Source organism: Chiloscyllium plagiosum, unplaced genomic scaffold (genome assembly GCF_037043375.1).
Source record: "Chiloscyllium plagiosum isolate Xiang-an unplaced genomic scaffold, Cpla_swu_hap1 HiC_scaffold_22, whole genome shotgun sequence".
NCBI lineage: Eukaryota > Metazoa > Chordata > Chondrichthyes > Orectolobiformes > Hemiscylliidae > Chiloscyllium > Chiloscyllium plagiosum.
Window position 1 is genome coordinate 12545290 of NW_028270160.1, and position 14997 is coordinate 12560286.

The following is a 14997-nucleotide window of genomic DNA, read 5'->3' on the forward strand; positions in this document are numbered from 1 at the left end:
TGTTGTAGGAGCAGAAAGTAATATGATCGAAAAACATAGGGGTGATGGGTGAATAGAAATGGCATGAGAATAAGCAGCAGAGTTTTAGACGTGCTTAAATTTGCAGATGGTGTAAGTTGGAGGCCAGCATTGCGAGGTCACAAATGAAGCGGTTTGCTGGTGGTTACAGAAGCACAGTTCCTCAGGTAACAATGTGGTCCATGTCCACAGCAAAACCTGAAAAATACCCAGGCTTGGCCTGATATGCAGCAGTCCATATTTACATTAGACAAGTTTCAGGTACTAATCATATCCTACAAGCAGAACAACAGTATGGTCATAGCAAGGCAATCCTAAATCAATAAACCAGATCAAAGCTCTAACCTATCTGGATACTGACGGCACTCTGCTGCAATTTAAATAACTTATATTTCATTACTGATTCTCCCACCTGCTAAGTCCTGGTGGTCATAAAGCAGGTTAGAGATGGCTATTCTAAGGTAAGTGGCTCACCACCTTCAGTCTCAAAGTCTCACCATCACCTAGAAGATACAAGTGAGGAAAATGCTTTGCCTTTAGCTGAATATGTGCCAAAGTAACACACACAGGGAACTTGACATCCTATAGAACAAAATAATCCATTTGAGTGGCAGACCATCCACTAACCATCCATTCATTCTCTCCACCACTGGTATACTGTGTCTGCAGTATGTACTGTTACAAAACAGCAAGTTTCCAAGGCTTCTTTGCAGCATCTCCCCTAACTCTGCAACTTCAACATTTCCACTGCCTACAAGGACTTCTAAGTCATACAATAAGTTCCCTTCAAGTTACACATCTATTCGTTCATCATCACTGGGTCATGTATTATGGAACTTCCTAGTCAACAGCATAGAGGAAGCACTATACTTTCGCAATGCAACATCAAGTCGAAATACCATCACCTATCCAAAAGGTAACTAAGAATTTACAAAAGTTAGTTTTAATGGAGGGTCTTAAAGAGAGGGAACAAAGAGGGCAGTAGAGCTAGCAGGAGATTGGGTTAGAGGTGTTTAAGGAAGACATTTCAAATATGAAGCTTATAAGACTGAAAACACAGTCACCAACAGTGGGAGAGGAAACCTTATGAGAACTGGAGTTATAAGGACCAAGTTACAAGGGTAGCTGTAGGAAGGAAAGCAACAAAACGATCCAAACATGAGAATAAAAATTTTACAAAGCAGTCAATATAGGACCAGCGTCCATCAGCAACAGCGATGCATTATAAGAGCTTATTACAAGATGAAACACAGCTCACAGAATTCTAAATGAGTTGAGATTTATGCAAGATGGAGGATGGAAACCAACAAAGAAAGGATGGCAACAGTCAAGTTGAGGGGGTTGGTATCTCAAAGCACTTCAGGTTTATTATACAAACAATAGTTGACAGGAAAAGATTATGTCCTACTCAATTATGAAAGCTACATTCTATCCATGATGTCTATGCGTATTTGAATATGAAGTTGCAACTCTTTTAGTCTATATCAATTTAAACAGCAAATTACTGAGGCTTTAAAAGGGGTTAATTTTAATAGAAAAATTATTTTGACATGTTGGCAACAATGGTTTGTTTGTATTTACATAGTGCCTTATTGGAGTAAATGCCCTTAGGCTCTTTGCCGCAAGGGTGCAGCGAAGTTATTTCTGCCTTCGTGTTGACTACACATAATCTGTGGCTTCCATGCAAGATCAGCAGAAAGACAGAATCAATAGAGTGGAGAGAAAGGTGGGGCAGGAGAAGGATGAAGCAGTCACACAAAACAAGCATCTGTTCCTTTGTGTGATTTGCTGTCATTCTGCTGGATGAATGAACAAACAGGAGCTACTTTCCCTCATCACAACAACCTTTGAGAATTTTATAGCAATGCACAAATGTTGAAGGGAAATAGCTGGGAGGGGCTCAGAACAAAAGATCAAACAGTCATTTCCTCATCCAGCTGAAACCAGAATGCAGCAAGCAATTTACCACTGATTGAAAATGATCTTATTTGAATTATCTGATAATTCAATTGATTTTCACATTAAATTCTGACCTGTGTTAATTATATTATTTACTTAATGCCATGAACTGGTTTGTTCAAGCTAGTGTGTAAAACACTCAATTTAAATTTTTATAAGTACATAAAAGGAACTAAATTCTAAAACAGTTGTTCTTATGGCACAGAAACTCTCTTTTTAAAAACAAGGTGTCCCATTTTTCTAACCATTATAGGTATTTGAGACAAAAAAACTCTCCAGATGCTGGAATCTAAGGTAGACAAGCAGGAGGCTGGAAGAACACAGCAAGCCAGGCAGCATCAGGTGGAGAAGTCACCATTACAGATGTAACCCTTCTTCAGGACTGGGGGTGGGTGTAGGGGGGCAGAGTGGTGAAGTAAGGATAGGCGAACACAGGTACAGGGTACGACCTGGTTGGTCGATGGAAGGAATGCATCTGGTTGTTGGCTGGAAGGAAGGGTCAGTCAGTGGAATGGAATGGAGGGGGGAGGGGGGGGGGGGGGGGAGAAGGGAGTCAGGGGATGGGAAAGGAGGTGATTTGAAATTGGAGAACTCAGTGTTGGGTCCTCTAGGCTGTAGGCTGCCCAAGCAGAAGACAGGGTTTTGTTTCTCCAATTTGCGGTTTGATTTGTTGTGGCAAACGAGGAGGCCAAGGATGTTCATGTTGGAAAGGGAGTGGGAAAGGGAATTAAAATGGGCAGTGACTGGGAGGTAATTTGCATATATTTCAAGCTCTGGATACTAACACAGTTCTGAGATGTTCCAATGTTAACATATCCACCAATGAGATACCAGTCCCAAATTTTCAAAGTCTTTTTAAACTATGCAAATCAAAAGAAAAATGCAATCACTAAAGTCTGTAAATTATACACCAAGGTCCACAGTCGAAAGCATCAGTTGTAGTGAGAAAAAGAGGTTACTGCATCAGCCTTGGCTCCAACGGTAGTACTCCCCAATCAAAAAGACATGGGTTAAAGTGCCATTTGCAGAGACCTGAGCACAAACATCTGGGTGATTATACTCCTCGAAGAGCACTGTGCTGTTACAGAGGTCATCTTTCAGACGAGGCATTAAACAAAGGCACTGTCTGGCCTCTTAGATTAATGTAAAAGATTTTAAACATTATAAAATATTCTGTGGGTCTGGAATACTTTATCCAGAAATCTCAAGACTGCTTTCTTTTTTGGATAAGCAACATTTGTTGCTTTCAGATACATTTATCCTATAGATCCACTCTGGCCAATTGAAGTTTTTTTCCCAAACTCAGCGTGTTTACAAGTTGGTTTGGGTCTGCTTTCGAAAATTCCTTGGGATAAAGATACCGGACCTGTACTTCAAAGACAACTATCTCGGCCAATATTTACTCTACAACCCACATCACTAAAACAGATGAACTGACCAATGTTATAAAACTGTGGGCACTGAGCCGCATTCTTAATACATTTATAAATTGTGATGTGTCACTGGCAAAGACATTTATTAGGCGGAAATGTGTACTGCAGATGCTGGAGATTAGAGTCAAGATTAGAGTGGTGCTGGAAAAGCACAGCAGATCAGACAGCATCCGAGGACACGAAACATCGATTTTCCTGCTCCTTGGATGCTGCCTGACCTGCTGTGCTTTTCCAGCACCACTCTAATCTCTGAAGGACATTTATTGTCCATCCCTAACTGCCATTAATGGAGTTGCTTGCTATGCTGCTTCAAAGACAGATTAAGAATCAACACATTGGTCACATATAGGTCCAAAGCAGGTAGGAATGGCACATATCTTCCTCCAAAGCACACAAAAGACTAGATAGGTATCTATGACAATCTGGTAACTTCTTGTTCATCAATACCGATACTACCTTTTCATTTCAGATACACTTAATTAATTGAACTTAAATGCTCCAGCTACCAGGAGTTTTGAATTCATGACCCAGATTAATAGACGGGTTTCCAGATTACTGGCCCAATAAAAAATTCCCCATGCTGCCCCTCCCTCTGTTTACTTGCACAACAACAGGGACTAGAGTACTGAAGTACATTAATGACTGTAGTGTGTTTGAAAACTCCCCACGTTATGGAAGGTACAACATAAATACTGCACCATCACTGCATCACACGATCATCAAAGGTAAACTTACAAAGCTTTGATTTCAACCAGAGCTTCCTGTCTGCTGATTTTAACCTTTTGAAGATCCTCTCTTCGGACACTGTGATTTTTCTGTCTTGCGAGGGCTTGCTCACTGAGCTGCTCCTGGCAGCAGTTCTGCAAATACCCAAGTACAGCAGGGGTAGAAATAACTAGTGCGAGAAGAATGAACCAGCCAGCTGCAGAAGAGAAAACAAGACAATAAATGACCTCCAGCATAAGCTGCAAAAAAAAAAACCCTGCATTGGAACTTTCGCTAAAACTGGTGAGGAGCTGATCATTTTCAGATAGTCTGTGTCAGCGTCAAGAGCTACTCCATTTGAGCCCCATACAAATACTGCCACATTAGATGAAAGCTTGTACTTTCAAATAAACCTGTTGGACTATAATCTGGTGTTGTGAGATTTTTAGTATCAGGTGGGGCATAGGTTACATGGAGAAGGCCCAGGAAAAAAAACGAGTAGAATTTCTACAACCATTCTCCCAAACTCCCACCATGAACCTTGGAGACAGGCCAGAAGCAGTCACTTGGGAGATGATTCAAATCCTGCAGCAGTCTTCCATCAAAGCTATCGGGGTAGATCCCAGTGGGTATTTGCATCACAACAGTGTCCCTTTCTGCACCAGGATAATGTATTTATGGTAATTGAAAACATCAAATTCCTAAATGGCAGGTGCAAATAAGAACATAACAAGAGCAGAAGAGAAGGATAAAGCATTTGGTCCCTCAAGCCTACCCCACTATTCAATAAGAGCATGATTGATTTGATTGTGGCCTGAGCTCCACTTTTTTGTCTGCCACACATTACTGTTAATGCCCTTGTCAAGCAAAAATCCATCCAACTCAGCCTTAAAAATGAACTCAACTGACTCAGTTTCCACTGTTCATTGAGGAAGGTAACCCAAAAGATTAACAACCCTCATTTCCGTCTTAAATGAGAGGCCAGTTTGTCACGATGGGCCCAACGCTCTCCTCCTATTCTGGAAAATTCTATGATTATGAGATCACTACTTTACTGCCAAGCCAGTACTCTCTCATTCTGGATTAGTGGTGCTGGAAGAGCACAGTGGTTCAGGCAGCATCCGAGGAGCAGGAAAATCGACGTTTCGGGCAAAAGCCCTTCATCAGGAATAAAGGCAGAGAGCCTGAAGGGTAGAGAGATAAGCGAGAGGAGGGTGGGGGTGGGGAGAAAGTAGCATAGAGTACAATAGGTGAGTGGGGAAGGGGATGAAGGTGATAGGTTGGGGGGGGGGGGGGAAGAGGAGGGTGGAGTGGATAGGTAGAAAAGAATATAGGCAGGTAGGACAAGTCATGGGGACAGTGCTGAGCTGGAAGTTTGGAACTGGGGTGAGGTGGGGGAAGGGGAAATGAGGAAACTGTTGAAGTCCACATTGATGCCCTGGAGTTGAAGTGTTCCGAGGCGGAAGATGAGGCGTTCTTCCTCCAGGCGTCTGGTGGTGAGGGAGCAGTGGTGAAGGAGGCCCAGGACCTCCATGTCCTCGGCAGAGTGGGAGGGGGAGTTGAAATGTTGGGCCACGGGGCGGTGTGGTTGATTGGTGCAGGCGTCCCGGAGATGTTCCCTAAAGCGCTCTGCTAGGAGGCGTCCAGTCTCCCCAATGTAGAGGGGACCGAATCGGGAGCAACGGATACAATAAATGATATTGGTGGATGTGCAGGTAAAACTTTGATGGATGTGGAAGGCACCTTTAGGGCCTTGGATGGAGGTGAGGGAGGTGGTGTGGGCGCAGGTTTTGCAATTCCTGCGGTGGCAAAGGAAGGTGCCAGGATGGGAGGGTGGGTCGTAGGGGGGCGTGGACCTGACCAGGTAGTCACGGAGGGAACGTCTTTATGGAAGGCGGCAAGGGGTGTGGAGGGAAATATATCCTTGGTGGTGGGGTCTGTTTGGAGGTGGCAGAAATGTCGGCGGATGATTTGGTTTATGCAAAGGTTGGTAGGGTGGAAGGTGAGCACCAGGGATGTTCTGTCCTTGTTACGGTTGGAGGGGTAGGGTCTGAGGGCAGAGGTGCGGGATGTGGACGAGATGCGTTGGAAGGCATCTTTAACCACGCGGGAAGGGAAATTGCAGTCTCTAAAGAAGGAGGCCATCTAATATGTTCTGTTCTAAAGAAGGAGACCACTCTCATGCCCACTGAGAACTAGACTGAATTTACCTAACTTTATTTCATAATGGAACCTTACAGCCAGCATAGTTGTCGAGAATCATAGAAGATGCCCTTCAGCCCATTGAGTCTGCCCCAACAAACAAAGTCTACAAGAGTCTCACCTTCTAGCACTTGGCCTATAGCCTTGGATGTTACAAATGTTACCTGTTCACATGCTGTGAAGTTTACCACCTCAACCATCCTTCCAGACAGTGCATTCCAGGTACCGCCACCCTCTGGGTGAACATTTTTTTCCTCAAATGCCCTCTAAATTTCTGGCCTTTACCTTGTTACTGACACCTCAACTAAGGGGAATGGCTGCTTTCAGTACACCCTGTCCATGCCCATATAACCTTATGCATCTCTCTCTCAGGTTCCCCTCAGCCTTCTCTGCTCTAAAGAAGACAACCTGAGCTTATCCAAGCACTTTCCGTAGCTAAACTGCCACATCCCAGGCAACATCGTGATGAATCTGCTCCATACCCCCTCCAGTGCAATCACTTCCTTCCTGCAGTGTGCTGACCAGAACTGCGCATTGTACTCCAGCTGTGGCCTAACCAAAATTCTGTACAGCTCCAAAATAACTTCCCTGGTCTTCTGCCAATACTGATAAAGGCGAGTCCAGTATGCTTTCTTAGCTACCCTATTAACCTGTTCTGCCACCTTTGGTGATCTATGGACAAGCACCCCAAGATCCCTCTATTCCTCTGAGCTTCCTAATGTCCTGCCATTTATTGAATATTTCCTTGTCTTGCTACTTCATCACAATCACCCACGTCAAGGTTAAATTCCATCTGCCAGTTCTGCCCATCTGATCAATTTGTCAAATCTCCTGTAGACCTTCTTCCTCACTGGTGAACACCAGGCTAATCTTTGTGTAATTCACAAACTTGCTTATCATTCCCTCACATTTTTTCTATGTCATTTTTTTATATCACAAACAATAAGGGACCCAGCACTGATTCCCTATTTATCCCTGGCCTCAAAAGGTAAAAGAAAAAAGGGAGTTATCCGAATACACTCCCCATTCTGGAGATCACTAATATTAACAATCAGATCTTACCTTCTGTAAGCGTCAGGAACAACACATTGAGAATGATGCAACACAACATGGAGCATTTCGGTGCTTTCCATCTGCAAAACAATAAACTCGATTAATAAATCTGGCAGCACCTGACTACTATAAAACCCTTTGCTCAAAACTAAGTCCCTTAGTGATATGTCAACATTAGGGTACACATAGACTAGCAGCTGCAGTTTGCATTAAAGCAAAGCTAGAAATGCAAAGCTCATTAAATACTGATTCAAACCATGTAGCAGGAGGCTTTTCAGCCCAGCATCCCTGCACCACCACACTGAAATAGTTATCTGCAGAGAACTGCAAATGCCTTCATTCCAAGCATACATTCACGTTCTTCTTGAAAGCTATTATTCAAGATGCTACTACGATCTTTTCAAATGGTTCATCCGAAATCATGACAATGCACTGCAAAAAATAAAAAACCGTCATCTCAAACCTTCATCCTCTTGTTATCAGCCCTATCAGTTTCGAATAGTTTAATTTATTCTACCCAATCCCCTTTGTAATTTTGAACACCTCTATTAAAACTGGCCCTGAAAACCTTCCCTGCTCGAAGGAGAGATAGAATCACCAGTGTTTTAGCTCCCAATACTTTGCTTCCACATTGTCGGGGATTTCTGGTTGGAAGGCAGGAGAAAACTTAACAGCAGATATCCTTCCTAACTAAATGTTCATGCTCATGAGATATCCCTTCAAAATGAAAATAAAAGAGTTACATAGTGCCTTACTGAGGTGGCAGTACCTTAATTGCAATCTGACTTTGTCACAACATGCACAATTAAATTTAAAAAATGGAATAAAATACCACAAAATGTGAAATTATAATGTTACAGAAACACCACAAAAGAAATTATATTTATAGCTATTACATCCAAACATTAAAATTGGCCTCTTGCCACTCAATGAAGAAATGTATTTCCTAACAATATCTTTGGAATATAATTTTCTCACACATAACCACTGAACAAAACCAGAGATTAATCAGGTAGGAAGAAACATAGACAGAGAATGAGCCTTTATAGTCAATCAATCTAGTACAGTAGTCCCCCCATAAACACGGAGGATATGTTCCAAGACCTACCATGGAAGCCTGAGACCGCGGATAGGTGTGAGCCCATTCATTTAAATGGGAAATTTACCTTCCCAGCAGCCCCCAGTCCTTGGTTCTGGAAGGTTCCCTGTAATATATATTCAGGCTGCAGTAAATCGCAGGGAACTGAAACCACGGAAACTGGACCCGCAGATACGGGGGTCCCCCTGTAATCCTAAAGATGTTGGATTAGGACGTCTCAGCAAAACTCACCATTTTATTTCCTTCAAGGTTACATCACACGTTATAACTGAAACATCAGTGAAAAGTGTTAAGGGTAGATGGGGAGACTTCTAATCATGCAATCATTGAATGATTTGCCCTGGTAACTTATTTCACAACTCACCTGTGAGTAAGAAAAGTCCTGCCTGATTTCCTTGCTAACTCATGACTTCCCTTTCTTTAAAAAAAACTTCTAAATCCTGAAATTTAAATTGTGAACTTTTTTTGCAAATATAATCAACTCACCAGCAGGAGTCTTGTTCGACCACCTGCCACAGAATACTTCCTGTGTTTGGTCAGTATATTCAGGCAATAAGAAGCTGATAGCAAAGCAAAGCTTGACCTTACCTCTGGTCTGAGACAATAGAAGGGAGTAATGTTGGCTCTGGGGATGTTGTAGTGGAAAGACAATAGAATCAAACTTACCTCAAGTCTGACAAAGGAATATCGGACCACATGAAGATTGATATGCACATTCCATGCGATCAAACGAAAGAGAATCTGTCTGTGTCAAAGGGCTAATGGTGGATTTTAGTAAGGCTTCCATGCAGCAGACTGGCCAGAAAAATTAAAGTACACAGGATACAGGGGAGAGAGATGCTGGAGAGACTTACAAGAACATTGCCAGGGCTTGAAAATTGCAGGAAAGACCCCAAAGGATCCTTCCGTAACCGGCAGAGATTTTTCTACACATCCAAACACCTCATCTACTGTGTCTGTTGCTCTCATTGTGGTCTCCTCTATATTGGGAAGACAGAAGGCCAACTTGCGAGATGTTTCAGAGAACATCTCTGGGGCACACACTCGGAACAAGCCCACTGCCCTGTGGCTGACCACTTCAACTCCACCCCCACACTCTGCCAAGGACATGCAAGCCCCGGGCCCCTCCAAAGCCAAACTCAACGCCTGGAAGAAGAATGCCTCATCTTCCACTTTGGGACCCTCCAACCACACTGCATCAATGTCGATTTCACCAGTTTCCTCATCTCTTCTCATGTCCAACCCGACACCACCCTCTTGAACTGTCCTACCTGTCCATCTTCCTTCCCACCTGCTCTACCCTCACTCCGACCTATCACCATCACCCCCTACCTTTATCCACCTATCACCTTTTAAACCACCTTCCTCCCAGCCTCACAACCCTCCTATTTCTCTCAGCCATCTTGGGTCCACCCCCACATTCCCGATGAAGAGTTTATGCCCAAAACATCAACTCTCCTGCTCCTCGGATGCTGCTTGACCTGCTTTGCTTTTCCACTCCACACTTTTTGACTCTGATCTCCAGTCCTCACTTCGCCCCCCCATAAAAACTGGATAGGCTACGGATGCTCTCTTAGAACAGAGAAAGCTGACAGTTGAGCTGATTAGAATGGTGCTGGAAAAGCACAGCAGGTCAAGCAGCATCCGAGGTGCAGGAAAACTGATGTTTCGGGCAAAAGCCCTTCATTAGGAATCAGTGGGATTTGAAGCGGTGGCTAAAATGTTGAGCCAGCGCAGACATAGGGGTTGACTGAGCTCTTTCTGTGCTGCAATGTTTCTATGATTCCAGATCATGTCAAAACTTGTTCTTCTGTGAATTGTAATACAGGATATTCACTGTTCACTTACACAAAGAAGTAAGACATCTAGTCAAGATTGCATCCAGAGGCCAGCAGTGCAGCACCTCTCCAATGCTTAGCAATCACAAACCGTATAGTGAACTACACAATTCACTTTGGTACATGTCTTTTGTAAATTCTGACAGCAATATGTAATCATTTATAAGCAGTAAATTGCCACATTGGTTTATCATAAATTTCAGAACAGCAGGACAGTGTAAAGAAAGGAGTGTAAAGATGACATTTGATTCCTTAAATTTGTTCCACCACTTACCAAAAATCATAACATTTTTTTCTATTTCAGAGCTCCACCCACTCATACAATCCTCATATACCCTTTACTTTTCAAAAATCTATTGAACTGTTCTGGAAGTTACAACAAACAAACGCCCAATGATGATAGGAAATTCAAAAGTTTCACAAATCTTTCATTGAAGAAGTTTCTTCTCATCTTAGTGCTAACGGCCAATGGCCTTCTGCAACTATAATGCATGTTCCAAATGTGAGGAAATAGAAATATTTTCTTTCTACAGTTAAATCACCAGCATGAAAATATTATTATTGGGGTCTTTAATGGGACAAGAGGGCACAAATTGCTCATACTAATTCACTTAAATAAGGTTGACGATACTGATTGTATTGATTCATTAGTCACTGCCGCTCCAAGCAGTGTTTCCACTAAGCTGTGTTTGTGTGTGCAGCCGTTCCAAAGTTCTGCCCATACCAAATCATCCAATGCATTCATTTCTGGTTTCTCTGGCTGCTACTGCACACGGGCTGGAGACATTACCAGGATTGTAACTTCTGAGGTATCTGATGACTTATCATATTTAATATCACTCTTGTAGTATCTTTGCTCTCTTCTCGTTAGGCAGATCCTCGAATTGAAGGTTACATTCGTCCATTCCAGGGTGATGAGTCCTGACATGACTAAGAGCCCAATGCTGGATCTGTGCAAAAGCATGGACGATACAGTGGTACCTGAAGAGATGGGTAGATGGGATGCCTGCGGGTCTGCACGCTCCTTTCATTGCTTGCGCTGGTCCCGTCCAAGATGTTCGAGATGCTTCTTTCCCAGTTTGGACAATCACAGTCAATGGATTCTCATGATTCTGTCAGGATATTGCTTTTTCAGGCAGATTTTGAGAACATCCTTGAAGTGTTTCCTGCACCTTGCTGGTAGCCACTTGCCATGACAGAGCTCAAAATAGGAGTCTTCTGACAGTAAGCAGTATCTCAATGTCTGGGGATGTTGGCCTGACAGAGGACACTGCTGATGGGCAAGCAGGATTTTAGGCTGGAATGCAAACAGCTATGACCAGGTTGCTCACATGTCAGCACATTTGATTCAAACATCCTAAACAGCACCGCCTTGCACCACACGCTCAGCTGCTAAATCCTCTTAGCACTTCACAATCAAAATCCTCTTACCATTCCAGGGCAAGGACAACTGGTTTCCAAATCGCACTGAACTAATTTAGCCATGCGATTCTGACATCATGAATGAGCAGATCAGAGCTAGTGCACTAGGTTTAGACCAGCAGAACTTAAGGTTACATGGAAGCCCTTTAGACATGCTCCCAAAATGGACATCAATTCAAATCACTGCTATGTGTATTATAAGCACAAATATTGATGAAACAGATTGCACTGTCACTTCACTACGTGACAGTGATGTTAAACAGGCAAGGTTCCTCCTGCTCATGACAAGAAAACTTTTAGCCCACTTCAATCAGTGTTCTGAAATTGCAAACCTACCATCCCCAATATATTCATGTACATAGTCATAGAAATGTATAGCACGGAAACTTCGGTCCAACTTGTCCATGCTGACCAGCTATCCCAACACAATCTAGTCCCACCTGCCAGCACCTGGTCCATATCCCTCCAAACCCTTCTTATTCACATACCCAACCATTTGCTTTTTAAATGTTGCAATTGTACCAGCCCCCAACACTTCCTCTGGCAGCTCATTCCATACACGTACTTTTTAATATCTTTTTCCTCTCACCCTAAAACTATGCCCTCAATTTCTGGACTCCCCCACCCCAGGGAAAAGACTTTGTCTATTTGTCCTATCCGTGCCCCTCGTGATTTTATAAACATCTATAAGGTCACCCCTCAGCGTCCAGCGCTCCAGGGAAAACAGCCCCAGCCTGTTCAACCACTCCCTATAGTTCAAATCCTCCAACCCTGGCAACATCCTTGTAAATCTTTTCTGAACCCTTTCAAGTTTCACAACATCTTTCCAATAGGAAGGAGACCAGAATTGCACGCACAATTCCAATAGTGGCCTAACCAATGCCCTGTACAGCCACAACATGACCTTCCAACTCCTGTACTCCCCAAGGGAAAGCATACCAAATGCCTCCTTCACTATCCTATCTACCTGCAACTCCACTTTCAACTTGCACTCCAAGGTCTCTTTGTTCAGCAACACTCCCTAGGACCTTACCATTAAGTGTATAAGTCCTGCTAAGATTTGCTTTCCCAAAATGCAGCACCTCATATTTATCTAAATTAAACTCCATCTACCACTTCTCAGCCCATTGGCCCATCTGATCAAGATCCCATTGTAATGTAAGGTGACCTTCTTCGCTGTCCACTACACCTCCAATTTTGGTGTCATCTGCAAACTTACTAAGTATACATCCACTTGTCCTGGAAATATGTCAAGCATCTGGGTTGCAGCCTCAGCTCAGTGAGTACCATTCTCAGCTTAACTCAGGTGACCAAGCACATATTCAAGTCTCACTCCAAAAACCCGAACAGAATATCCAAGCTTGCATTCCAGGCTGTATGAAGGTAATGCTGCATTATCAAAGGTCCCACTTTCAAGCAGAACATTAAACTGGGGCCCCATCTACCCTCTCAAATGGATGTAGAAGATTCCACAGCACTATTCAAAGAACAGAACTATCCCCTTCGGTGCCGTAAGTCAATATTTATCACACAAAAGACATTACAGAAACAATGTTACCTGGTAATTATCACATTGTTGTTTCTGAAATCTTATTGTGTCTAAATGGACTACAACATTGCCTCTGTGGCTTGAATTCAAGAAGTATTTTAGCGATTGTAAAACATTTTTGACATCCTGTCAGCAGGACTGTAGAGTAATCAGCACAGCCTTGACCTTACAGAATGGGAGAGCAGGCTCAAGGGGCTAAGAGGCCTAAATGGTATGTTGGTAAAATAAAATATTTCTCAGTCTGAATCTTATAATTACAGTCTTTATATTTACAACTCATAAGTCAAATCTCTTAACAGTCATGTGTATTTCTCAAATGTAGCTGTGTTCAATAAACTAGTTTCCATTAGCTAACAAAGTTGCATTAAAATATATCATTATGCAATGGAAAATACCATCTTAAATAGCGCATGCTTATTCTTGGCTCTTTACCCTATTTCTGTTCCCACAAACACAGGAGGAAAGAAAAGGTGCTCAGTGAATTATTGCAAAAAGAAACCATTGGAAATAGCAAAGAGGACCACAGAACATCAGGCACCAAGTTAGGGGAAAATTGCAAAAGAGAAACATAAATATACAACACACCTGATTAAATACTTCACCATCTCCCAGGCATCATACAGCGGCTCTGCGAAGAACTCTAGCCTCTTGAAAGCCACCACCAGGCTCAGGAGGTCAAAGGTCTGAGGGGGTCTGTGCCTGGTCTTGGGCTCCGCCGGGGGGTTGGCTTCCATCTCCGGCAGGGGGCTGCTGGCACTGAGTGGGGAGCTGCTGGTGCAGCTGGCAGCAACGGTGCTGGTGGCTGTGGTGGCAGCAGGGGGGCTCCCAGCAGAGTTCCTCCTCTCACCTCCACTCTCTGCCAGCCCTGCAGCCTCCCAAGTAGGGGAAGTGCCCGCAGCAGACTGCATAGCTCCAGATTTTTGTAACAGCAAAATATAAATGTTCCAGGTGTACCTCTAATATCGAAACATCCACATTGATGTGCAGTTATATATGCAACAATAGGGACAGGTGTAGTGATTTTGAATGAAATTGAGTTAATGCTGCTGCAATGGGACCCCAGTCCTGTCAACACAATGTTGGGCTGTTGGCAGCATACAGGGGTCACGGGGGGGTCAATCGGTTGCTAGGAGACGAGGCCCAGTGGCGGCCATGACAGTTTCGTACGCTCCGCTCTCTCCTCCACCTCCGCGTAATTTTAAAAATTTTATTCCCCGCTGCGGGCCGCCGGAGGTTCCTTCTCCTACTCCGGTGCTTCCCCGGAAGGCGCTGCTCTTCCCCCGCCGGACCGCTCCGGGTGTTTTCGCTTCTTTCCTCCGCCCTCGCTCTCTTGTCTGTCGCTCGGAACCAACCGTCACCCCTCTCCCTCCCCCTCCCTCCCCCTCCCTCCCTGCCAGTCCCCGCCCCCACCTCACCACCCCGCGGCAGGCCGCAGCAATCGAACTCCGCTCGCATCGATGAAGGATTGTGGTTGTAACCCCCCACGGCTGCTGCAGGGGGCACTCTCACCTCCCTGGGAGCCAGTAGCAGCAGATGAAGGTAAAGTCACCTGTTGCAGTGCAATGGTAGTACCCCCACCTCTGGACCAAGGAGGCTCACCTGCTCGTGTAGTTTTTTTTTCCTTTATCCATTCACAGGATGAAGGCATCAATGGTCATTTATTGTCCATCCCTAATTGCCCAGAGGGCAGTTAGGAGTTCACCACATTGCTGTAAGTCT

General features: G+C 43.9%; 1 protein-coding gene across 4 annotated transcripts in view; it reads right to left on the reverse strand.

Annotated features, from left to right (window-relative positions):
* zfyve27 (zinc finger, FYVE domain containing 27) overlaps positions 1-14630 on the reverse strand; it is a 192914-nt gene extending 178284 nt beyond the window's left edge. Inside the window, exons 1-3 of one of the 4 annotated variants that reach the window (XM_087998754.1) lie at positions 13864-14620; positions 7380-7450; positions 4146-4332 (exon numbers count right to left, since the gene is read on the reverse strand). In XM_087998754.1, the coding sequence (XP_087854880.1) occupies positions 4146-4332; positions 7380-7450; positions 13864-14186 (581 nt within the window). In that variant the 5' untranslated portion in view covers positions 14187-14620. Of the gene's footprint in view, positions 1-4145; positions 4333-7379; positions 7451-13863 lie in introns of all 4 variants that reach the window. The other 3 variants (XM_087998755.1, XM_087998752.1, XM_087998753.1) reach the window with 3 other exon arrangements.
* Positions 14631-14997: the final 367 nt, after the last annotated feature.